At 33.0% G+C, this 27920-nt stretch overlaps 2 protein-coding genes across 8 annotated transcripts in view; both read right to left on the bottom strand.

Annotated features, from left to right (window-relative positions):
- Positions 1-6285: 6285 nt before the first annotated feature.
- On the bottom strand, positions 6286-12527 carry LOC127725289 (uncharacterized). The gene is made up of 4 exons (XM_052232210.1): positions 11463-12527; positions 10629-10726; positions 8980-10104; positions 6286-8188 (listed from the first exon to the last, which is right to left on the bottom strand). Exons 1-4 carry the CDS (start codon positions 11621-11623, stop codon positions 7389-7391), a joined length of 2184 nt encoding a protein of 727 aa, XP_052088170.1. The 5' UTR covers positions 11624-12527; the 3' UTR covers positions 6286-7388.
- Positions 12528-15404: 2877 nt separating this feature from the next.
- Positions 15405-27920, bottom strand: part of LOC127725292 (uncharacterized) — a 32171-nt gene continuing 19655 nt past the window's right edge. For all 7 annotated transcript variants that reach the window (XM_052232216.1, XM_052232217.1, XM_052232220.1 and 4 more), the window contains exons 4-5: positions 27431-27496; positions 15405-18119 (exon numbers count right to left, since the gene is read on the bottom strand). In XM_052232216.1, coding sequence (XP_052088176.1) covers positions 17935-18119; positions 27431-27496 — 251 coding nt within the window. In that variant the 3' untranslated portion in view covers positions 15405-17934. The remainder of the gene's footprint in view (positions 18120-27430; positions 27497-27920) is intronic.

Below are 27920 nucleotides of genomic sequence, written 5' to 3'. Positions count from 1 at the left end.
CATGAAAACTTATCAAAGACCAATGAACCATGAAAATGAGGCCAACGTCATATATAAAACATGCAGACAGACATATACACCATACAAAAAATACAGTGGCCCTATAGCATACAGGTATATAAGCAAAAGACCAAAGTCCACAAAATAAACATTGCCCAGTGATGCATGATAATGAGGTCAAGGTTAGTTGAAACCTTTCTAGTCGAAAATGTACACCTTACAATCATAACTTACATCAAATACAGTTAACCTATAGGTAAACGAATCCGCGATACAGACTTGACCACAAAACTAAAACCTTGATCTATGAAATAAGGCACAGTCGAGGTCTGAATATATTAATACTTTGAAATGCTTAAATTTATTGAGGATCTTCGCTTTATAAATACAATGGGCATAAAAATGAGAAATGAAAATTATTAAATTTGTATAAGAAAATAAAACTTATGAAGGTCGGACAAATAGACTGATATTGCTATAATTCACCTAGTCTGTGTGGTATTATAAGATAATTGGATCAAATGGCATTGCACGATTATAGCCATATTCACCAACAAAAGAGACCCGGGTTAGTCATGCAAATCTAGTTTTTTCTATACCAATAACAAATATAAATTATCATATAATTGAAGAATGATTTGAACGTCTTCGTAGCATCAGATCTTTCACGATCCTTTTCACGATCTTCAAAATGCGGTACGTGATCTTTCACGATCCGAAATATCAATTTTGTGTAAACATTTCTTTTGTTACAATTTTTTTTATTATGCTTTCACAAACTCACTTTGAGAACCATTTGATTCATTCAAATGAAATGACCTTTTTTGTAGAAAAGTAGTTTAGTCATTCGATTTATGAAAAAAATCATGTTTGTTTACATTTTTAAACTCATTGAAATGTCGAGGAGCAATCTGCCTTTTGTAGTTTTGTAAACACGATGTACTTTTAAACCTGGATTTTCTCACATACTGGTCATAATGTTGAACCATTTTGACAGACCGTTTTATTTTGTTGTAAATTTGTCCGTGTAATTAATTGAATTAGATTAATAATTGACCTTGTATATTTCTTCTCGATAAGATTGAATTCACGATCCTATACAAGAGCTTTCACGATCCAATCGCAATACTTGACCACCGTTAGGTATTCTTTCACGATCATTTCTCTCGATAAACCGAATAACACCCGTGCCCTAGGTTCATCCCGAAATGTTGGTTTACAAGCAAAGGAAATATTAATGACACTTTATTACATGGAACACGACAAAATATATACGCGGTTCATCCGAATAACGCACCACATTAATACATTATATTCCTGAAATTTTCCTCTGTCGTTGTTCAAATGTTTGTAAATGCTTTGTATTTTAATGATATTGTCTACTACAAATAATTGACGGTGCACAGTGAATTTGAGATGAAATATAGCAATGAGTTTTGCTTTGCTTTGGGTTTCTTCAAACCGGTAAGAATTTGTCATTTGCAATTTATGCTAAGTAACTTTATTTGTCATTCCTGTTTTCAGGGTGGAGAGACAGGGGATTGGTGTAATGTTATCCGCCAGAGATTTTGTTGCGTTACAATAATAAATTCGACTGGGCGTTCTGGAAGTAACCTCATTTGCTTGAAATCAAATTTGTATCCCCCAACAGTAACCCGCTTAACACCTGTACCGTATACATATATGTTTTGTAAATAAAGATACCTTTATAAATCCGTACGATCTACTAAAACATACTACAGTTAGTACATTTCTGAATATCCCAATTTCTACTAGTAGATATTTGAAATTTTGATTTGTACTGGATTTTAATTAGTATGACACATAATTCTAATTTCTACAACTAGAAATTATAATTGCAATTTGTATAATTTGTACTAGGATTCTGGATCTCCATGAATTCCAATTTTTACTGTAAAATTGAGAATGGAAATGGGGAATGTGTCAAAGAGACAACAACCCGACCATAGAGCAGACAACAGCCGAAGGCCACCAATGGGTCTTCAATGCAGCGAGAAACTCCCGCACCCGGAGGCGTCCATATATGTAGCATATATATAACGATTCAAAACCATGACCTTGGCAAAGCTCAATAATCTAGGTCTGATCTGACCCAATATATAACAAGAGGCTCCTATGAGCCTGAATCGCTCACCTGTAATTTATTGGTATATCTTGTATCAATGATTATTTTGCTATGTAATGTATATTAATGCACGTTTAAAAAGGCCTTTAACAGATCATCATAAAATTATAAAACATTGGTAAAAATCATCTATAAGGAATCATTTAACATTTTCGGTCATGTTGACTTATTCGCAGGTCTTACTTTACTGAACATTTGCGCTGTTTGAAGTTATTCTCTATCTATCAGTTTCTCCGAAAACAAAAAAAAATATTTCAAAAATCATCTTTCAAGGCCAATAACTCATATAAGGTATGATTGACATTTTAGGTCAAGTTGACTTATTTGTAGGTTTTACTTTGCTGAACATTTTGCTATTTGAAGTTTCAGTTTATATATCATAGTTTCTGAGCGAGAGAAAAAACTTTAAAATTTAAGAAAAAGTCTTTCAAGGGTAATAACTCATATAAAGGATTAATTGACGAATTCCGTTCTTTGCTTTATTGTTAGAACTTACTTGGCTGAACATTTTTTGCTGTTTTAAAATTTCTCTTTATCAATAATAGTTTTCAAAATAACAACCAAAAACTGAGAAATTTCATAAAAACTATTATTTCAGGGGCAATAACTTCAAATTGGGTTGTCCAACATCTTCAATAATAAATCTTAACTAATTGATTAACTTAAATAATTTTTGCTCTGACTGCTTTAGTTTTTTATATATAAGCTAATACTGCATTTTACCCCCATATTTTTATTTTTAATCACGGCAGACATGTTTGTTGACTGAATAAAATACACAAACGTTATAGATACTAGATACCATAAGGGTCATTCACCCCAAGTTTGGTTGAAATTTGTTCAATAGTTTCAGAGGAGAAGTTCTTTGAAAAAAAATACGGTGACAGACAACGACAATGGACGGCAAGTGACGATAATAACTCGCATATCCAAAAGGGTCAGGTGAGCTTAAACAAAGTTCAACTTCCTTACAGTCTAAATCGTCTCTATCATAGTACTTCGGTACTGGCATGGAAAAGACAGAAATATTGTTATAAAAATGTGTCGAAATTTACATCTGGTGGAAAAAATTGGTACCGTTAATGTTATTAATACCACTAGGTTGATACCTCTGCTGGTGGACTGTTAGTCCCCGAAGTATCACCAGCCCGATAGCAAATACTTCGATACTGCCATGAAAATACAGATATTGTGTTATAAAAATTTGTACAAAATTTATTAAACTATTTTCCATAAATGAATATATCTCCCCCATACAAAGCTCTGATTTCTTGCCAGACTTTGGCTATTCTTTTTTTCCTTTTATAAGCTCTTCATATTTTAATAAGTTTTAGATTTTCAAATATTTTGGCCTCGAGCATCACTGAAGAGACATGTTTGTCGAAATGCGCATTTGGTGCAGAAAAATTGGTACCGTTAATGTTATTACTATCACAATGTCATTACCTCTGTTGGTGGACTGATAGTCCCCGTTGGTATCACCAGCCCAGTGTCCAGTAATTCGGTACTGGCATGAAAATACGGATAGTGTGACAGTGTTATACATTTTTTCTGTTGATATAAGAATAAAGAGATGTGGTATGATTGCCAATGAGACAACTATCCACCAAAGATCAAATGGAGTGGATGTAGCAATTATAGGCAACAAAATGGCCTTAAACAATGAGAAAACCCCATACCGAATAGTCGGCTATAAAAGGCCACGACTTTGTCGTATTTGAACAAGACCCTCTTGGGTAGTCAAGGTCGTTAAAAAAAACCCTCGTCGTCGTATTTGAAACACAATCACATTTTTACTCTTTTTCATTTAATCGATGTTTAAGCTTATTAAACATGTAACATACTTCTGGTGGTAAGAGTTGTGTATTGAGTTCTGTAATAAGTATTTATTACAGATAAATGATAAGTATGGTAAAAATACACTGTTAGAACAAACATATATACTTAAAATTTTGTTAATTGACATAATTGAGAAGTTTGGTTATTTGGTCAATTGAGATTGGCATGAAAAAGGAAAAGTTTCAAGTTACAAACTCCACCTTTGTTTTCTATTGTTTATTGATTACAGACGACAAGTTATATGTAAAATAAAAATAAATGAATAAGAAATAAATAATCATTTTATTATAGTGTCACATATTTGATCAAACAATATATATATATATATACAACATTCATAATAAAAACAGAGATAAAATATCCAGCCTTAGAATAGATTTATGAGACACTTTAAAACATATTATAACATAAGCGGGATTGGAGAGTGAAATAACTAAAAAATCATTCAGTTAATGCACTCCTCTAAAATAACCGAAGTGAACTCACTCTAAGATCAAAGGAAATATTACCATTCATATTACAATCTAAATTGTATTTTTAGTACTCTTACTAAACAACATTTAACAAAGACAAAACTAGCAAGCAAATTAACTAAGCTAATGGCAAATTTACTTGAGTATAACAGTTCAAAAGATATTACTCATTTTTTCAGTTCTTTTTGTGCATATATTCATACACTTCGGACGTTCTGGGAACTTTTATTCAGTGGCGAACACATCTACATACATTTTATACTAGTTTGTGCGGTGTTGCCAAAGGAAAGAATATGAACATTTAAAATCTTAACCATGCTTGCTCCCATTGTTCCAATTTATGTAAGTCTGTTGAAGGGTGTGGCAGTCAGTAAGTGATGATACTGATAAATACACAATGTATCATCTGCAAAGAGGCGAACATTACTTTTGAGGTTGTCTGGCATGTCATTAATGTAAATAAAGAAAAGACATGGACCAAGAACAGAGCTTTGAGGAACGCTACTTGATGTGTGACTGTCAACTACCACTTTTTGAAATCTGTAAGATAACCATGCCTTAATCCAGTCTGATGTTTTATTGTTTATACCCATGCATTTTAGCTTTAAGATAAGTCTTTGGTGGTCTACTCTATCGAATGCTTTTGAGAAGTCCATAACAACTATGTCAGTTTGTTTACCGTTTGCCATATAATCGAGTATTTGTTGTGTGAATGTTAGTAGTTGTGTTTCACAGCTAACTTTTGATCTGAACCTATGCTGCAGTGGGTATGGTAAACATGGTAAATTATAATTATCTAGATGTTTCATTATAGATGATTCAATAATGTGTTCTAACGATTTACTAAGAATACAGGTTGGGGAGATAGGCCTATAATTTCGGGTTCAGATTTTGCTCCTTTTTTGAATACTGTAACCAACCATGGCCTCTCTCCAGTTGTTTGGTACTGTGCCTGTATTTACTGATGAATTAAACAAGTCAGATATTACAGGTGCAGAGATTTCATGGTGTACTTCTTTTAAAAAATGAGGTGATATGTTGTCTGGACCAATTGCTTTAGATGGGTTTAAGTTTTTTAGTAATTTGGATGTTCCTTCTGAAGTGATATTATTGATTTGCTTCATTTCAAATGTGTGTGTTGTTGTTGATTCTAATTATTTCAGTTCACAAATGTGTGATAATTTTAAAGGTTTAGGTATGGTAAGTGCTGAGTGAAACTGAGAGTCAATGCTTCAGCCTGATCTTGAGGGTTTGTTTTTGTTATACCATTTACCTTTAGTGGTGATACATCTATGTTTTCACTTTTCTGTTTTTTATGAATTATCAAAATTTCTTGCTGGGTTTATCTTCCAGTTTACTGTCTTCAATTATAATATTTTCTATATATTTCTTGTATGATTTTCTTAGCTTTTAGTGCACTAGGTGTTTTAAAGATCTGTAATTTTTGATAATATCTGATTTATGCTCTGCTTTTGTTGATTTTAATTTCTGATATATTCTGTCTCTTTTTCTTAGTAGTCTCTTTATTTCTAGTGTTAGCCAAGGAATATTTAGTTTTTGTTTCAATATTTTAGATGGAATATTTTTGTCTGCTATATGTTGTATTTTTTTTTATCAGCAGCCCCTTTTCTTCTGTAGTGGTGTTTGTTATTCCCAGAGAAAAGTATTCATCTTGGAAGTTCTTCACTTCTGTACCTATTTTGTCCCAGTCTGCTTTTTTGAATTGATTTATTTTTCTACCCATTTTATGTTCATTTCATGAAAGACAATGTCATGGTCTGATGTTCCAAGACTAGGTAGTGTTTTTATGTTTTGTACAAGTTAAGGTAACAGGTACGTAAATGGCTTGTCCACCGATTTTTTTAAGAAATTGTATGCACGTAGAACTTCTAAAAATAAACAGAAAAATTGAAAAATTTGAGTGGGTAACCGTTCTAATTTAAAAGTTACAGTCATTTGAAAATGTTAGAATAACACCATGAAGTACATAGACATAACGTCAAATTTACGCAAAAAATAAGAAATTTCAAGCTTAATTTAATCTGCAGTTAAAACCATTCCTACAATTTTTCTATAAAAATTAAATGTTTTTATGATAGAATTTTCCTTTCCATTGATATATAATTTTCCTATGGTTACCGGACTCTCTTTTTATATATCAGCCGTTGAAAGGGTGTTGCTGACTGAAAAAAGATAGAAATTACATGACGTCGCCGAAAAGGATTACGCAACGTCAAGTCTCAATCAGCAGAATCGTCACCAACATAGAAATCTTGTCAAATAAAGACAACGACCGCTACATCAAGGTGTCTCTTTGATTATAATGACGATATACATTCATTGATTATATTTTCGACCCGAAAATACATGAAATATTTGCTGCTGCACAATAAGGGAAACGAAATGTACCAAAGTCGAAAACAAACTGACAATGCCACGGAAAAACTGTAAAAAAAAAACAAAAGACAAACAGTAGTAAACAAAACAAACATTTCTTTTACCTGATCGTTGCAGAATAATTGAATAGTCATCAATGTGCCGATGGACCGTCGTACGACGTAGATGTAGGTCACATATATGTATTGATAATTATGTTTTCAATGGCACATGAACACAACACAAAAAAATAAACACATACATCGAGCCCAATAGTACTGATTTAATTTTTCATCCTAAAATTAAATGGTGTGTTTAATATTATAAAAGCAAAGGGGATACACGTAATTGATAGGTAAAAACCCAACACAAAAGATATTTTGGAAGTTTGATGCAAATTATCATTTCTCTTTTCTCTTATCCGTGGTTTTGTTCAATTAATCTTAGTGAAAATTGTGAATTGATGCAAATATTTTAAAATTGTAATGTGTTTCGTCTAGAAACTAAACGTGTAATACAATAACAAAAGTATATGCGTTCAGACAATGTTTTTTCTAGTTTTTCAATGACATAATGTGTTCTGAAATCGAGTCTAGTATCTTCTTGTCTTTAGTAACTCGGGGCTTCCCGTCAAACTGTTCGGTTAGCAATTCGCGTATGCCATCAACACCTCCTCTATTTCCTGCAAGGATAAGATGGTTTAACCGTAAACCAGATCTGGCAATTTTGTTCAGCATTGTCTTTGAACAAAAAGTAGATGGCATGTTGCTAAATGTATCCAGTCTAGATTTAGTTAGCTGCAGCTTACTGATCATGTTTACTGTGTACTGAACAGAGAAGCTGTGTTTTTCTAGAATTCTTGGAGAGACTTTTAGCGTGTTGATCAGCTGTTGCAGGGATTGCACATCGCCAATGGCATTGTGTGCATCATAATTTATGCCAACAATATCTTTTACAAGTGATTCCTGGTTGTATGACTGCTTATTTGTCTTTCTGTCTGGTAGTAGTTCTTTAGTCAATGATAAGGTGTCAATAAATCCACCGCATTTTAATTCAAAATCTTTCATGATATTATAATTTTGTAAAGCCTTAGTCAAAATTCTGGAATCAAAAATTTTTGAATTGTGACCAATCAAAATGCATTTTTTGGGAAGCCAAGAAATAAACTGTTTAAAAATTTCACTTTCTTCGTCCGTCTGCATTATTTCCCCGTTTTTATACAAAATTAAACCACTTTTTGAAAATCCGGTTACTTTAGAAGCAGATGGCGAGATACGCTGACCGGGTACCATATACCGATTATAATTTTGGTTGTCATATGCTGCAGCTAATTGAATAATATCACAATCAGTACCTGAAAACGAAACAATTCAAAATAAGTCTTTGATATTAATACTTACAAAATTGCCGTCCTTTCATTCATCTTACGATGCACACAGTAACAAACTACAATCGTTTATATTACTTAGCAATACAAACGGAAACGCATACAGTCCCATGCAGGAAAAAAAAAACATTTGTTGTTTCCCGTTATACATGATAGCGATTCCGGTTGTGAAGGGTTTTTTTTTTTCATCTTGTAGTCTCCTCTGAATTTCTGTATTTCAGTTAATTTCTCTATTTATTCTTTGTTTTTAATTTATTTCTTCTAAATACTGTAACTATATATATAAAATCAGAAATAAGATAAATTGATTTATTGAAGAGACAAGTGTTATTAAACGTGCAGAGGTGCATACATGTATGCATAATGTTAAAGACATGTGATATTATTACTATATTCAAACTCCTAAGTATTGATATATAAAAAAAAACACTAAGAAATTTCATATACTGTGATACTATAAAGATTTCTAGTAATATACTCAGGTCGTATAGAAACGCAACACATTTTATTCCAAGTTGTCTTTTGTCCCTTTTTGAATGACAATACGAAATATAAAATATTATGCCTACATGTAACGTTAACAGACTGGTCTCGCTTGTTTATAAATTTCCGATTAGTCACCTTAGATTCAAATCAAAGAAGATCTGGCTGTTTAAATTCTTAATAAATAAGAAAATAACCTGTAGCCGAAAAGGGATAACGATTCTATTGACAATATAATAAAAGAAAGCCAACAACAAAAACAATTAATTTCTTACCGAACCCTGTAGTTTCAAGGTCAAAGTAAACAAATGTTTCGTCTTTCAAAGACATAGGATCTTCCGTCACTTCTGGTTCAGGATCAGGAATGTGTGAAATATCTTCAGCATTCTCACTCGATTTTGCTGGTGCAGAAATAGAGGTAGCATATGTTACGCCTTCTCGTATTTCTTTGGCCTTTAGATTCAAGTTGAATTTTCCCTTTTTGACAAGTCTTTTTCTCTTCGCCTCCCGGGTACTTGCATTTACTTTGTCATGCTTGCGCTTTTTGTCTATTTTTGCCGTATGCATTACTGTAAATTTTCCAGGTGACAATTTATGAGCTTCATATACTTGTGGTATATAAGAACGACCTTCGTTTTTCTGAATTACTCCCACGCATACTCGGAAAGGAAGGGATTCACTACTCCCAAAATGCTTTGCTTTTGGTGCCTTTAACGCGATTATTTGATTTAAGGATTCGTTTCCTTGCGAGCTGCCACAGTTAGCTAATTTATCTGAATTCTTTGCGTAAGTATCAAACAATTTTGACAAATCGGCAAACATTTCCTCTCCGTTTAAATTTTTGCCATATGGAAGACTTTTATGTTTGTAATTTTCTGGATCTTTATGGTAGTTACACCACGATAAGTCACATTTAGAATGGTCACCAAAAGAATGGGGAATGATTGAATAAATATTCTGGCTCAATTGTTCTGCACGGTTCTTGTTTTGGGCTATTGCATAGTCTAAATCTTTTGTCAAGTAGCTTATAGTACTAGTTGACAATTTACCTTTGTGTTTTTTATGTAAGCGGTATAAGTCACTAACAATATTTTTTCTTTGGTGATTTCTGTCTGATCTTTTAACAATGTCAGAATTAATGTTTTCTTTTAGTCTAGCCAGAGTAGTGGTATCGTCATCCATTATTATACAGGAAACTTTGCATCCTTTGCACTGCAGCTCCTGCACCATCTCAACGGCTAAGTTTGACTCCATCGACTTTGCACTTCCAGTATGATTTTTCCTACAATCGTGATGTCCATCTCCCTTTTCATCCACATACATACATTTTCTGCAGTCTGCTGATTTAGTTCCTTGACTCACACATTTTCCAGTTTTTTCACCTATCATTGTAGCATGACCTACCAATATAATTATAAGATTAATTTAAAATCGATAAGAATTTATAACAGCATTCTTATTGAAAAATATATATCAAAAATGAAAAGAAGAATTTGTCTGGGTACACAAATGCCCCCACCCAAAGCTTTGAAATATTTGTGGTTCTCAGTAATGTTTATGAGATTCATAAAATTTACATGAGGCAAACGTAAGATAGAGTGGGGAAACGAAAACATTTACAATTTTCCCATTTAAAAGGGGGCATAACTCTAGAATAGTAAGCGGCTCACTGCCTAAATTTGAACCCTGCATGTCTGCAAATTGTTGTGTTCAACATTGAGGATTACTTTTATTAAATGTGGGTGAGAAGATTGTGAAAACAAAAATGGGACGGACGGAAGGACGGTCAAGGGTAACACTTAATTCCCCCTTTGGCTAGCCTCTAGGCATAAAAAATCATTAACCAAATAAGAAGCGTTTTTTCGGGTGTGAGGAGTGGGCTCTGTTTTAGCTATTTATCGTTTTCCAGTGCATATAGGTATACCTGTCAAGCTACTGTAGCTTCTTCCACTTCCTCTTTTCTGCCAAGCACCATCAAAAGAAACTGTTATTGAAGTTCCATTTGAATGATCATCTTCATCTCTAAAAATATATGATTCTTGTTAATGGGCCGTTTATATAAACAAGGTTTATTTAATCTTACAAGCTGGCAATCAGATTAACTTTGTTTTCAATATATCTATAAACTATCATCCATTTTATATATTATTGATTGTGAGGAGATGCCTGGATCCATTATATATATTATTGATTGTAAGGAGATGCCTGGATCCATTATATATATTATTGATTGTGAGGAGAAGCCTGAATTTCGTTTGATTTTTTCATAATACTGAACCATTGACACTTCAAGATTTAATTTTAGATGTTCACCATTTGCAATGATTTATTTCTTCATAAAGACATTTTCTAAAATTGGTTAATTACTATAAACTAGAGACACCACTATCCCAAGTTTTGGGAAGGGTAAGTGCCTTCAAACAAGTTTAACCCCGCCACCTTCTGTATGTGCTTGTCCCAGGTCAGAAGCCTGTAATTCAGTGGTTGTCGTGTGTTGCTGTGTTACATATTTGTTTTTCGTCTATTATTTTGTACATAAATCAGACCGTTAGTTTTTCTCGTTTGAATTGTTTAACAGTATTTCGGGGCCTTTTGAGGCTGACTATTCGATATGGGTTTTTCTCATTATTGAAGGACTTACGGTCTTATACATGCAGTTGTTATTTTGTGCTATTATGTCTATCGTGGAGAGTTGTCTTAGTGCATGTCAATCATACCACATCTTCTTATTTTTAATAGATATAAAATTTTGAATTACCTGCTTAAATCTATTTCTTCTTGTAGAGCTTTCTGACAAGACATTTCAGCACATTTTTCTATGGATTTGCCGATTTCTCTTTCTCTTATCTTTAAATTCTTAACTGCTATTGGGGGGATGTTAATGCCAGCAAGGAAATTGACTGTCTGGTGTGGACCCATTCCTGCATCTAAATAGGCTAAACAAAGATTTCTTTCATAAATATCCGATTTATGTAATAAAATTTAAGTTTATTGGAAAGACATTTTAATAAAATGTTCGTACTTAAAAAATACGTATCGCAAAAAAAATAAAACCTCTAATTCTAAATTCTAATTGCTACATTTGTATACATTTTTTACTGAAATCGCAATAACTAGTGACATAACTTTTCCTATTTCAAAATAAATTAATCAATGCACGCACAAATTTCTGAATTTTCTGTATACTATATGAACTTGGCTTATCATTTTATTTTTGAAGCGGCGGTAAGGGATAATTTTCGTGCAGCGGAATCGTAATTTTCCCTTCTCGTATTTTCATGCTTGAAACTCATTATTCATCATATTTCTTTCAAATTGAATTAAAAGAAACGTGTAAACTTTTTTGTAATAAATTTTTGTTTATTTTGAAAGACCATTTTACTTCCCGTTTGTCCGTGCACAATGTCATCCCAATTTCGATTCGCATTCAATTTTCTTTTCCTTTTCTCTTGCTCAATTACCCTTCGGAAGTAATTTCCGACATTACATTTTGTAAATTTCATTTCACGCAACAATTTAAAATTCTTGTTCAATATTTTTAGTAAAAATTATTTGTTTTAATCCTATTTTTTTCACTCTCGGTACTAGCACTTTCCACTTCTATTTATAGACCATATTGCGGACGTGAAAGAAAGCACTGTAAACAACGGTTTTTTATTTGTATGAACATCCAAATGTTTATATTTGTGTGAGAAAATGATTGTCTAACACGAATGTCAAATCAAGAATAATAATTATTAAGCATATAAAAGAGTATTTCCTCTTTTTTGTTAAGAGTTGAATACCTTCAACCGTTGACAGTTGTTTTACTTTTGAGAAACGAATTTATCTCTTTGACTTTGTATGCAATATTGTAAGTGTGAGTCTTCGACTTCAAAAATTAGAATGAAAATAAAAAAAGTCAACGTATTAGTGTGAGCTTTAATTTGTTATTGTGTGTATATGCAAGTGTTTGTAATATTCTTACCCATACTACACTTTGTATTCACGTCCCATATCAACATTCCCTTTTTTGAAGTCTCTGATCTGTGCCGTTTACCAGTGTTTATTAAGTTTGTGTAGGGACAGCTACCACAAGGTATATACAAAATACTTCCGAGACCGTATCTTTGTTCTTTTGAGCAGTTGTGTAAAAATAATGGTGCATAGCAGTCCTTGCAAGCTTTAAGTTGGTCAGCTAGTAACCCCAACTCAACCACTCTTCGACCATCACGCCATGCCAAGTTACTTTCATTTTCTTGGGAGGGAAGCAATGTTTCACTCGGACAAGACATTTCACTTACAATAACTACACTTTTTGTTATATTTTGATGAGAAGAATTGAATACTTTTCCACCGAATTGACCATTTTTCCGACGAAGCGGAATATCTTCCGACATCTTGGAAATATTTTTCTGGTGTAAGGGGGATAACTCTCATAACAACGAACGCAAATTTTCCCGTTTTCCGTTAGAGGCGTTCATTTACGTACCTCTCACCTTAAGGCTGATTTAGGTACAACAGATCTAGTGTGTTTTCCTGTCTTGTTGGTATATGTACCACCTGTTCAAGATTATGGTCATTCATGATATAAAAAAAGTTGTTGTATGTATTTGTGAATTTGCAATTGGGTTTTAGTTCTTGTTTGACCAAGTCATATTTAGGGAGGTTGAAATCTCAAAGTAGTCAAATATTACTGTGTGTTGGTATTCTCTGTAATAATCTACTTATTTCATTGATACTATCAGTATCGTTTTCTTGTGGTTTGTAATAAGCCCTAATATAGATAGCTTTTACTCAGATTATATCTACTTTTGCACATAATAGTTCACAGTTTGTGTCTTGTTCTGATGACAAGATATCAACTGATATTACTAAGAAAACTTTCTGCATTGTGAGTGCCTTATTGATTGTTTTACTCTTTCTGATTGGATAACCTTAGTCGATCTTACGTTTAGCTTGATTCGAGCGTCACTGATGAGTCTTTTGAAGATGAAATGCGTGACTGGTTTACAAAATCATCAAACTGGTATCTTTGATGAGTTTTTTAATCCTAATAGAAGGAAAAGCTTAGTACTTAGCAAAGTTATCAAAACACAAAACTTATAAAGTATGATGTCGATAACAATGAACATAATTGTGCTTGATCGACGCTCATATACAATTGTATAAAAGACATGAATTATTGGAGACTTGAACATTCTAAAACGAAAAGTTTTATACAAATAGTATACAAATTTGCCTTTTTAATTTGGAAGGTAGCATGAGGATTCAGTTTTGTTTGTAGATTGTTTAGAATGACTGCAGTTAAATGTTTGAGTCATATTTTTACTTCTGGATTTTAAACCCATATCTGCTATTGTTACAGTACTCTGCTTGTAGTCTTTTCATTATCTTCTCATCCTAAAAATGCATGAAACATTTACCACTAGACATAAGCAAACAATCAATCTTTATCTTCTTTTTTTCTCACATAAAACAAAATTGTATTGTATCATTTTATTCAGAAATGAGGCCTAATTATTTCCCAGTTTAAAATATCAAATAGTGCTAAGCTTTGGAAACATAACTGTCAGGCAAAAAAAAGAGCATTGAATTATCAAAGTAATGAATTTTCAAATCCTTATTAACCAAGGGGAAGGTGATCTTAAGCTATAGATTCTTTACAGTTTGAGGTCCAGTCCATCCTATCTGGGTAAATATAGATTGTGATGAAGAGTTTGTACCAGCAAAAAGCTTTCATTTCAAATGTTAGCTGTTCAGATACTTTTTTCCTTGTTTTCTGTACTATTCTATGCATTTTGATTTTTTCTTATTCTTTTTTCTTGAAATGGACACTGATAAGGAAGTCCTTACTTCATAAATTCCAATATTGAGGTCACAAACTGGTTGATTATTCACGTAACATCTTTCAATTAAGAAGTTTTTGTGACATTTATATTATTGTGAAAAAATTGTGACAGGAAGTTTCACTAAAGAAGAAACTCACATTTCAAATTTTGATGGTATTATTTATATGCAACATTTCCTGAAATTGTAACAATAAATCAAGTAGTTTATGAAAGCTGTGGCTATTTCAATAAAAATATCATAACCTTCTTTACCCTTTAAAGCTGTTTGAATCCGAAAAAGTTTTTACTATGTTCCTGGCAACTTTTCAATAGAATGATAGTCATTTGAATTATCTCCCCTTCCCTGTTTATACCAAGCTAAATTGTCTCAATATTAAACAATTATATCAATAATAAAAGATACAGTCCTTATGGTAAAGGTCTTATTATGGCTCAAGTTACTGTTAAATAGGACTGATGAAATGCTCAAAAAACTTATTTGGCCTGGACAATAAATCTTTAATATCAAGATGAAATGTGAATCACATATGGGTTTAAATAAAGATAAAATAAATCATCTCCAACAATACTTCTATGAAAATTGGTATAAAACTAATGCTGAGAGAAAGTTTCATTGTAAACCATTACATTTGCAAAACTACAAGCTCCATGCATGAAATGATCATGCCATGTTCTGAGTAAATCAACGATTGTTCTGATATATTGGTAACAGTACTGTACTATAGGACATCTTCATCTTAAATAATTCATAGATATTGCTAACGTTTAATAGCAGTGCATAAAGCTAGAAATTATCATAAAACAAGAAATAATAAAAGAAAATGGTCTCATTATAGGAACTAAATGCAACTAAAATAAAATAACTAAAATTTGACTGAAAATTCTGTTTTATTTTCTTTTTACTACTCATGCAAAAATTACAACAGAACTTTAATTAAGTTTAATACAACAAATTAAGACTCAACAAATGCAACTAAATTATGCAAAAAATCTTTTGTCAGAGTAAAATTGCTCTGAAGTCATGAAAATTTTAGAATGACTTATCAGTTTTTTTGGTGAAAGGAACGGGACCACTGATTCGTAAATATATATCGTGAAATAAACCACCTAAACACAAAACTAATGTAAAGCAACATAAGTTTGACATTGTTGAAAAGAAGAAAATTATTTGAAGGTCACTATATGTAAAATTTTACACATTTGCACTTGGATATCTTTTTTTCTAAATATCTGATCAGTAAATCTACTAGATTTAACATCATTCAGCAATATTTTTAACACATTTCGATATCTTTATATTTATTTTAATACTTTTGAAAAATCATGATTTAAAAACAAAAATTTAAACAAGATTTAAATTCATCTTTCTGAAAATTGTTCCTGTGAAATAAAAAGATTTAATATTAATAAAAAAATATTTTTAAAAATATTTTAAATCAATAAATTACAACTTTTATTCTCAGACACAAGAAATAAATGCAAAAAAGCAGAAATAACAACATTATGCACGTAAAATAATTGCAACTATTACAGATAATTGCAAGTCATGAGTAGTATATTTCACATCAAGTGAATGTCTACTGAGAAGAAAAATAAATGCACTATAGTTATTCATAATTTATTCATTACAATAAAAATAATCATCTACCTACACTATCATCATATCAAATACAATATTTTTATTCATTATATAACCAGATTTCCAGTGACTATTGAAGACAAACTTTAAAACTTAACTTGCAAACTTTGAACAATTGTAACTTATGTTTCAAAATCTTGTCTTACATGACAAAGTTAGAACAAAGATAATGAATAAAGTTTTGTTTTTATTGAGCACTTCAACATGTAAAGAAGTTTCTTAATTTATACTCATTTTAAATATTAACAATATAGGACTGATACATTAAAAACACACATGTCAACAGATAACATCAAATATTGGGTACACAAACTTTATATTTTTTTCATTTGATATACCAGGGCTGACTATTTTTGTAAAACATGGTCTTTTGAAACAAAAACGAACTAGCCATTAGTTTCAAAAATATTTTTTTTATGAATCAGTCCCATGTCTTGAGCATAGCACTTTCAATCATAGCAATGGAGTTTTGGCAAGGGTGGGTAGTTATTGTTGAAAGACATTAAAATTGTCCTCTGTAAAATATTAAGAATGAATGTAACAAACATTGTACACAAAAATCAGATCTCTTTCCTAATATCTAGATGCATATCAATCCTCAAATAAAAAATATCAATTTTATCTAAAGTAAAAACATGAAAATTATTATCCTTATTTAAGCAGAACCCAGGTAATGAAGAATTGAAGCTTAACTAAATGAAAAGCATATAATACAGCTAATAGGGACTTCAGTCCACTACAGGTCAGCTAAATAAATAGATGGGCAATATGTAACGAAGCAAACATCACGTCCAAGACTTGGAATCACTACTTAAAATTTGACAATACATCTTATTGAACATTTGATTTTAAACTACTATAATTGTGTATCTTTTCTATTTTAACAAAGCTTTTATCAAAAAACCCCAAAAAAAATTAAATCTTAAAAACACCTAATACACATGTATAATTAGGGTTGGTGATTTTCTAGTCATGGTTCAGGCAAAATTTCTTGGTGAGTGCTTCATTTTATGATTTTAACTTTTTTTGTTGCTTATCAAAATGAATCATATCACCATCATAACTCATATAACCAAAAAATTACATGTTTTTCATAGGACATTCATTTGTGGATTGCCTCTTTAATGTGGAACTCATAAAAATAAGTACCCTAAAATATATTCAAGATAGATGAAAATGAAGCAATTCAAAAGGGGTATTACATTATGGGATTGGCATTGTCTCAGACATAACTGATTAATACTGGCAACATCTGAAAGGAGGTTGAAACTTTGCAATACAATGTATACAGATTAAAGTTGACTTTCTGTGTTAGTTCATTTAATCATTGATCTATCACAGCTTTCTATTTTCTAAAATAAAAATTGAATGTGTAAAATAACTGGAAATAGGCTACTGAAACTTTCAATTTTCAATTTATTGCAGGTTTTATCTGCATAAAAATATTATTATCCTGTAAGACAGTAACTGTTACCCATCATGTGTAACTACAAACAGGGAAGAAGTTAACATATTGCCTTTCAAACCAATGCCCATTCAACTATTCTGTGTTTTACCTCCAGTCATTAAGCCAGTTCTTAAATAGCACATGTTTTAAAAAAAAACACTTTTTTACGACTAGCACAGTGAATAGTAGTAGTAATGTCAAGGCAGAAACCTGCCAACATGACTCGGTACACTTGGTGTCAGAAGTACACTGAAGTATGTTTAAGTAAACCGAAATGATTATCTGACAATATTAAAGCTACTAAATGTATGGTTCACCATAATGAACTATCTTGGTTGCCCCTTGCATTGCCGAACGGACTAAATGGTGGAGAGTTTTTAGTACTGTTTGGGGTACCATTATAAGAGTTCATGCCATTGTTTGCTGTTCCAAATGAAGAATAACTAAATCCTCTCTTCTCATAATTCCATGATTTGTTTGTTGAGTTTGCTGTAGATCCTGTAAAGATAAAATCATAATTATTGCAAATACCTTTGGTCAACAAGATTATGATGTAGTCATTTATAATACCCTTTTATGGGAGAAAGGTAGTTGCAATTTGAAATTAATTTCAAGGTATATATATATATATATATAAACGCCTAAAAAGTGTACACAACAACACCAATAACAAAAAAAGGAACTATAAATGTAATTATTTATAAATATTTCGGATAACAGATATCCTTCATCAGTAAATATGATTGTGATGTTGAATGAATCATATATCAGTCTACTTAGATTAAACTATACAAATCTTGAAATTTATACAATAAAAATGTCAAACCGAACATCAGGTAAGACGCTTGCACAATTCTAAATATGTGTTAAACACGACATAGGTTATATGACTAATTACAACAGAGAGTTCAAATATATGCTTTAAATAAAAATAATAATGTGCGATATGAACTAGCACAATTCTAAAGCTTTAACGGTGACGACAGTTATGATGTTACAAGAACGATTGCGTCAATAAGAATTCCAAATAAACAGCACTGAACGATCTAAATTTGTAAATATTTCAAATTTGACAACGGTAGAGTAGTTGCAACAGAGTCTGCGTATTTAAACATCGCAAACAAACGGCCGTTAAAATATAATAATAAATTTTGACTAAGGTTAACTAGTTGAACGTGGCTTGGTACTTTTACATCCCTCAAAAAATTAAGCAATTTAAATTGGTATATTCAACAGATTTATTTTAGAGATGAGTAAGGTAAAGAAATAGAAACAGAGACTGTAATAAAAAGTAATACAACCCAAATGTGAAGCACTGCATGGAGTCGAACTACATCTTTTCATTTATCCCATTTGGTGCCAAAGTTGTTAATTTTCTTATCCAAAATCTTTCCCGAGTGAGTCTATCCTCCCTAGACCAAGCAGAGTTGTGGTCAATGATTGTAATGGTCAGTCGATTGAGATCTGCCTTAGTGTGGCCAGGGGATCTCAAATGTCGACTGAGAGGGAGGTCTGGCTTGCATTGGTAGTCGCTACGATGACCATTCATTCGTTTGTGAAACGGCTGTTCTGACTCGCCAACATACTGTTTACCACATTTACACTGTAGGAGATACACAACATTTGTAGTCTTGCAATTTACATTGCAAAATATGGTGTATTCTGTACCAGTGGAGTGACTGTTAAAAGTCTGGGTAACCAGTATTTGTTTGCAAGTCAGACATCGTTTGTTTCCGCAACCCTTGCAAGAGCCCACAGACGAAGAGCCTGCTTGAGAGGATAAATCAGCTCTCACCAGCAAGTCTTTAAGGCTTTTGGGCCTACGGAAAGCCAGTACAGGTGGCTCGGGAAAGATCTTGGATAGTTTAGGATGTTTTTCGATTTCTTTCCAATTTTCGCGGATTAGGTGAGATAAGTTGTCAAATTTTGGATGGTAAGTCAACACAAAAGGCACCCTCCTGTTGACCTTTTTGACTTTATATTGTAAAAGTTCATCTCGGCTGATGTTGTTAGCACGAGAAAAACCTTTATCAATGTCTTTTCTTTTGTAGCCCCGATGTTTTAGGTGACCGCGAAGTTCTTGTAGTCGTTTTTTTGCAATATCGTTGGTGGAGCAAATCCTTTTTATTCGTATGGCCTGGCTGTAGGGAATGCTCTTGGTGCAATGTTTAGGGTGACAACTCAAAGGAGATAGATATTGATGTTTGTCTGTGGGCTTGCAATACAGATCTGTAAATATGTTTCCATCCCTCACTTGCGTTGTAGTGTCAAGAAATGTGATCTTAGAGTCAGAGATTTCATATGTGAATTTTATTGAGGGATGGGCATCGTTGGCATGTTGAATGAACAAATTTAGTTCTTGTTCAGTATTATCCCACTTCATGTCAATATCATCGATAAATCGGAACCAAGAGAGGGGTTGATAAAGAGAAGAATTGAGAATTCTCTGTTCTAATTTCCCCATAAAAATATTGGCATAAGACGGGGCCATCTTTGTTCCCATTGCTGTTCCATTAACTTGGAGAAAGTGTTCACCATTGAATGTGAAGTTATTGCATTGTAATACCAAAGTTAGAAGCTGGATGAGACATTCAGTCGGTGGATGTAAGGTGTTACGAGAGTTCCAGACTTCCCTACAGGCTTCAATACCATCGTCATGGGGGATGTTAGTATAGAGGGAGGTAACATCAAGCGAGACAAGGATCGTTTCAGGTGGGAGAGGGTTCAAAGATTCCATTTTCTTAAGATAATGTGTTGTGTCTTGTATATAGGATGGTAAATTTTCCACATATGGTCTCAGATGAAAGTCAATAAATTCTGATATTTTCTCTGTAGGGTGGTCATTGGCGGAAACAATTGGTCTACCTGGATTATTGACTTTATGTATTTTGGGCAGAAGATAGAAACGCCCAGGCTTTGATTTTTCAGGTTTTAGATATTCAAATGTGTTTTCATCAATATGTCCCTCTTCACACATGTTTTTCAGGTTTGTGGTGATCTCTTTGTTGAATTGAGGGGTGGGGTCAGAGTCTAATTTCTTATAAAATCTCTCATCAGAGAGTTGACGTTCTGCCTCTTGAATGTAGTCACATTTGTCCATGACGACAACAGCGCTACCTTTATCTGCTGGTTTTATTATAATGTCGTCTCTGTTTTTAAGTAGCCGCACAGCTTCATTTTCTTCAGACGATAAATTGTTGAATGTTTGGGAAGTGGCAGTGGACAGATGTGTTACGTCGGATTTAATTTTGTCAATAATATGTTCTAAAGTAGCACATTTACTGGGTTTAGGAATCCATGAACTTTTTTTCCTGAATCTGGGAATATCGACATCCTCTTGGTCGTCATCTGAGTCGAGATCACTTGTGTCACTATCAGTGGTACTTTTTGTGGTGTCCTTAGAAAAATATTCCTTGATTCTGAGGGATCTTGCTAAATTGTCTAGGTCATCCTCCAAAAGTATAGAATCTATTTTGCCCGGCGTGGGACAAAAATTAAGACCTTTTGACAGTACCTTAGTCTCGGTCTCCGACAAAGCAACTGAAGACAAATTGACTACAGTGTTTGTAGAGTTCATGCAACTTTGTTTTTTTCTCCTGAATCGGCGATTCCGGGATTTTTTTCCGGTTATGATGGTACGATTGAGAGTTAAAGTGGTCTGCTCTCTTACAACAGTGTCTAAAAGTACGCCGTCTCGTTTAAATTTATTAATTTGTTTTTTGTGTAATTTCCGGGATTCAATGCGCAAGATGTCATGGAGGCGCTCGTTGATGGTGAGCAATTCAGGACCGGAAAGTTCTTGGCATGATTTGTTGTAAAGATGGTTATAACTAGTTTGTAAATTTAAATGTTTATGAGACGCTTCAGCGTGTAATAGATCCATCAATTTCACGGAACTACTGTGGAGAATATTATTCCATCTATCCATAAATCTGATAGATTTTTCACCGGTGGTAAGGGGTGAAGCTTTCAAAATAAGCCCCATCGGAACAATACCCTGAGACAGATAAGTTTTTAAATTTGATACATGATGTTCGGTTTTAACTATTTTAAGACTCAAAGCTCTAAGCTTTTTAAAAAAAGACATAGTTTGCCTGGTGGTAAGGCTGTAAGAAAAATCGGATCGCGTGATAAATCACTCGATACAGACTAAGAATAAAAATATATATAAAACGTCTGAATAATAGTCAACGATTTTTCCCACGAGGGCGCTGGATCGTTACGAGTAACGATACACGTACACAATAAATAAATTATATAAACGCCTAAAAAGTGTACACAACAACACCAATAACAAAAAAAGGAACTATAAATGTAATTATTTATAAATATTTCGGATAACAGATATCCTTCATCAGTAAATATGATTGTGATGTTGAATGAATCATATATCAGTCTACTTAGATTAAACTATACAAATCTTGAAATTTATACAATAAAAATGTCAAACCGAACATCAGGTAAGACGCTTGCACAATTCTAAATATGTGTTAAACACGACATAGGTTATATGACTAATTACAACAGAGAGTTCAAATATATGCTTTAAATAAAAATAATAATGTGCGATATGAACTAGCACAATTCTAAAGCTTTAACGGTGACGACAGTTATGATGTTACAAGAACGATTGCGTCAATAAGAATTCCAAATAAACAGCACTGAACGATCTAAATTTGTAAATATTTCAAATTTGACAACGGTAGAGTAGTTGCAACAGAGTCTGCGTATTTAAACATCGCAAACAAACGGCCGTTAAAATATAATAATAAATTTTGACTAAGGTTAACTAGTTGAACGTGGCTTGGTACTTTTACATCCCTCAAAAAATTAAGCAATTTAAATTGGTATATTCAACAGATTTATTTTAGAGATGAGTAAGGTAAAGAAATAGAAACAGAGACTGTAATAAAAAGTAATACAACCCAAATGTGAAGCACTGCATGGAGTCGAACTACATCTTTTCATTTATCCCATTTGGTGCCAAAGTTGTTAATTTTCTTATCCAAAATCTTTCCCGAGTGAGTCTATCCTCCCTAGACCAAGCAGAGTTGTGGTCAATGATTGTAATGGTCAGTCGATTGAGATCTGCCTTAGTGTGGCCAGGGGATCTCAAATGTCGACTGAGAGGGAGGTCTGGCTTGCATTGGTAGTCGCTACGATGACCATTCATTCGTTTGTGAAACGGCTGTTCTGACTCGCCAACATACTGTTTACCACATTTACACTGTAGGAGATACACAACATTTGTAGTCTTGCAATTTACATTGCAAAATATGGTGTATTCTGTACCAGTGGAGTGACTGTTAAAAGTCTGGGTAACCAGTATTTGTTTGCAAGTCAGACATCGTTTGTTTCCGCAACCCTTGCAAGAGCCCACAGACGAAGAGCCTGCTTGAGAGGATAAATCAGCTCTCACCAGCAAGTCTTTAAGGCTTTTGGGCCTACGGAAAGCCAGTACAGGTGGCTCGGGAAAGATCTTGGATAGTTTAGGATGTTTTTCGATTTCTTTCCAATTTTCACGGATTAGGTGAGATAAGTTGTCAAATTTTGGATGGTAAGTCAACACAAAAGGCACCCTCCTGTTGACCTTTTTGACTTTATATTGTAAAAGTTCATCTCGGCTGATGTTGTTAGCACGAGAAAAACCTTTATCAATGTCTTTTCTTTTGTAGCCCCGATGTTTTAGGTGACCGCGAAGTTCTTGTAGTCGTTTTTTTGCAATATCGTTGGTGGAGCAAATCCTTTTTATTCGTATGGCCTGGCTGTAGGGAATGCTCTTGGTGCAATGTTTAGGGTGACAACTCAAAGGAGATAGATATTGATGTTTGTCTGTGGGCTTGCAATACAGATCTGTAAATATGTTTCCATCCCTCACTTGCGTTGTAGTGTCAAGAAATGTGATCTTAGAGTCAGAGATTTCATATGTGACTACATTCAAGAGGCAGAACGTCAACTCTCTGATGAGAGATTTTATAAGAAATTAGACTCTGACCCCACCCCTCAATTCAACAAAGAGATCACCACAAACCTGAAAAACATGTGTGAAGAGGGACATATTGATGAAAACACATTTGAATATCTAAAACCTGAAAAATCAAAGCCTGGGCGTTTCTATCTTCTGCCCAAAATACATAAAGTCAATAATCCAGGTAGACCAATTGTTTCCGCCAATGACCACCCTACAGAGAAAATATCAGAATTTATTGACTTTCATCTGAGACCATATGTGGAAAATTTACCATCCTATATACAAGACACAACACATTATCTTAAGAAAATGGAATCTTTGAACCCTCTCCCACCTGAAACGATCCTTGTCTCGCTTGATGTTACCTCCCTCTATACTAACATCCCCCATGACGATGGTATTGAAGCCTGTAGGGAAGTCTGGAACTCTCGTAACACCTTACATCCACCGACTGAATGTCTCATCCAGCTTCTAACTTTGGTATTACAATGCAATAACTTCACATTCAATGGTGAACACTTTCTCCAAGTTAATGGAACAGCAATGGGAACAAAGATGGCCCCGTCTTATGCCAATATTTTTATGGGGAAATTAGAACAGAGAATTCTCAATTCTTCTCTTTATCAACCCCTCTCTTGGTTCCGATTTATCGATGATATTGACATGAAGTGGGATAATACTGAACAAGAACTAAATTTGTTCATTCAACATGCCAACGATGCCCATCCCTCAATAAAATTCACATATGAAATCTCTGACTCTAAGATCACATTTCTTGACACTACAACGCAAGTGAGGGATGGAAACATATTTACAGATCTGTATTGCAAGCCCACAGACAAACATCAATATCTATCTCCTTTGAGTTGTCACCCTAAACATTGCACCAAGAGCATTCCCTACAGCCAGGCCATACGAATAAAAAGGATTTGCTCCACCAACGATATTGCAAAAAAACGACTACAAGAACTTCGCGGTCACCTAAAACATCGGGGCTACAAAAGAAAAGACATTGATAAAGGTTTTTCTCGTGCTAACAACATCAGCCGAGATGAACTTTTACAATATAAAGTCAAAAAGGTCAACAGGAGGGTGCCTTTTGTGTTGACTTACCATCCAAAATTTGACAACTTATCTCACCTAATCCGCGAAAATTGGAAAGAAATCGAAAAACATCCTAAACTATCCAAGATCTTTCCCGAGCCACCTGTACTGGCTTTCCGTAGGCCCAAAAGCCTTAAAGACTTGCTGGTGAGAGCTGATTTATCCTCTCAAGCAGGCTCTTCGTCTGTGGGCTCTTGCAAGGGTTGCGGAAACAAACGATGTCTGACTTGCAAACAAATACTGGTTACCCAGACTTTTAACAGTCACTCCACTGGTACAGAATACACCATATTTTGCAATGTAAATTGCAAGACTACAAATGTTGTGTATCTCCTACAGTGTAAATGTGGTAAACAGTATGTTGGCGAGTCAGAACAGCCGTTTCACAAACGAATGAATGGTCATCGTAGCGACTACCAATGCAAGCCAGACCTCCCTCTCAGTCGACATTTGAGATCCCCTGGCCACACTAAGGCAGATCTCAATCGACTGACCATTACAATCATTGACCACAACTCTGCTTGGTCTAGGGAGGATAGACTCACTCGGGAAAGATTTTGGATAAGAAAATTAACAACTTTGGCACCAAATGGGATAAATGAAAAGATGTAGTTCGACTCCATGCAGTGCTTCACATTTGGGTTGTATTACTTTTTATTACAGTCTCTGTTTCTATTTCTTTACCTTACTCATCTCTAAAATAAATCTGTTGAATATACCAATTTAAATTGCTTAATTTTTTGAGGGATGTAAAAGTACCAAGCCACGTTCAACTAGTTAACCTTAGTCAAAATTTATTATTATATTTTAACGGCCGTTTGTTTGCGATGTTTAAATACGCAGACTCTGTTGCAACTACTCTACCGTTGTCAAATTTGAAATATTTACAAATTTAGATCGTTCAGTGCTGTTTATTTGGAATTCTTATTGACGCAATCGTTCTTGTAACATCATAACTGTCGTCACCGTTAAAGCTTTAGAATTGTGCTAGTTCATATCGCACATTATTATTTTTATTTAAAGCATATATTTGAACTCTCTGTTGTAATTAGTCATATAACCTATGTCGTGTTTAACACATATTTAGAATTGTGCAAGCGTCTTACCTGATGTTCGGTTTGACATTTTTATTGTATAAATTTCAAGATTTGTATAGTTTAATCTAAGTAGACTGATATATGATTCATTCAACATCACAATCATATTTACTGATGAAGGATATCTGTTATCCGAAATATTTATAAATAATTACATTTATAGTTCCTTTTTTTGTTATTGGTGTTGTTGTGTACACTTTTTAGGCGTTTATATAATTTATTTATTGTGTACGTGTATCGTTACTCGTAACGATCCAGCGCCCTCGTGGGAAAAATCGTTGACTATTATTCAGACGTTTTATATATATATATATATATATATATATTGCCATGTATTATAATTTTTACTGCACCAGGGGCCCATTTTGACAATTAATGTCTCTTCAGTGGTGCTCAAAGCCTAAATAATTGAAAATCAAATTCCACCAAAAATTTGAAGAGTGATAAAACCAAAAATTACCTAAATAATAGCCAAATGCGGACAAGAAATCAGAGCTTTGCCTGAGGGAGATATATTCTTGAATTTAAAATGAGTTTTAAAAATTTCATAACAGGAACAATATCATTTAAACAATTAGGTCATGAATATTAATATATAAATATGAAATATATACACAATAATTTATTGAACTTTAGTAGATAATTGTCTCATTGGCAGTCATACCACATCTCCTTATTTTTATACAAAGAAATATTAAGGTAAACGTGATTTCAAATTATTAACACAGTGCCATTTTGTGAACCAAGATAGTCCTCTGTTTTGTTTTCAGATATCCTCATGATATAATATTGAACTGCCTTATGCAGTATTCAAAATACAGATATAAAATCAATGACTACAAGGTATTGTTTATACTTGACAGTTTATCAAATTTTGGATTTTTTATCCTGTCTTTCACATAGAAGTTTCAATGGAAATCTTATATACAATACATAGAAGATTATCAAATATCCTGTTCACTATAATGAAACTGCTATGCATGACAAATATAGAAGTTTAATTATATGAAGCATATATAATCTTCATTGAACTTTCTAAACAGGGAAAAGAGGGGAATTTTAATAATTAGCTATAAATAGAGGACATAATACTTATTTAGATAAAGAACAGATCAACTTTGAATTGAAACATTCCTCATACATACATGTGTTAAGCTTAGTAAATTTGTTTCAACAAGTGTTGCTGAGGAGTAACAGTTTAATTGTGGAAATGTATATATTGAAGTATATATATTGTCTGGGTTCGGTTTTTACAGGTTTCACTGTACCTTGAAGTTTAATACATTGGTTGTCCCTATTGATTATGAAGAACCTATACATACAAATTTATTTTCCTTATAGATACAAATTAGCCAGGTACATAATGTATATATATATATATACCTAATACTATTCATAAAGCCAAGGTCTATTATTTACCTGTAATTAGCTGATTTTATTTCTTATCTTGTAAATATCATAACATTATGGTGAATGAAACACTGGTTTATCTCCAGTAGAATGACAATTAAATGCAATGAAAACACCTGACACAAGCTTTCTTTCTCTGTTACAATTTCTATACATTCCATTCATTTCTAATGAAACACAATACATCATATAAATTATAAATTACATAGTTGTATCATTTCACTCACCAAATTGGTTTTCATTTCCAACTTTGAAGTTTGATCCCCCAAAGTTTGATGTCAAGTCATCTTTACCTAAAAAAAATTTAAATTATAAATAGTTTTGAAAAGGTACGTCTTAAAATATTTGCAGCTTCAGCATTAGTTTACTGAGATATTTTTTTAATAACAAGATGGATACACCTGTGCTTGTACCACTCATCTAGTGAAAAAAATAGCTAGTCTGCTAATGAGAACCTTGATATGCACCTACTCGTCATTCTTTGTGTTGCTGATCATTTTTACAATTTATATGTTAAAATCTAACTCCTGTTGTTTTTGTGATTAGTCAAAACTGCAAAAAGTAGTAAAAATCAACATTTCAGGGAAAATAACTTCAAAACAAATTGTCAAATTTTCAGGGTAGACAGATCTCATCATGCTGATTACAATTCACACTTTTCACCTAGCATCTCTAGTTAAAAAGATAACATAAAAAAACAACAAAATTCGAAAAAAA

This window comes from Mytilus californianus, unplaced genomic scaffold (genome assembly GCF_021869535.1).
Source record: "Mytilus californianus isolate M0D057914Y unplaced genomic scaffold, xbMytCali1.0.p SCAF_15, whole genome shotgun sequence".
Classification (NCBI taxonomy): Eukaryota; Metazoa; Mollusca; class Bivalvia; order Mytilida; family Mytilidae; genus Mytilus; species Mytilus californianus.
The sequence above is the reverse complement of the archived record's forward strand: the minus strand, read 5'-3'. Positions and strand labels throughout refer to the sequence as shown.

Excerpts from the sequence above, each read along its gene's own strand:
- LOC127725289 (XM_052232210.1), bottom strand. The coding sequence starts at position 11,623 with ATGGGTCCACACCAGACAGTCAATTTCCTTGCTGGCATTAACATCCCC. Across the intron at positions 10,727-11,462 it reads GAAGAAATAGATTTAAGCAG|AGATGAAGATGATCATTCAA; the intron begins GTAATTCAAAAT and ends ATATATTTTTAG. Across the intron at positions 10,105-10,628 it reads AAGCTACAGTAGCTTGACAG|GTCATGCTACAATGATAGGT; the intron begins GTATACCTATAT and ends TTATATTGGTAG.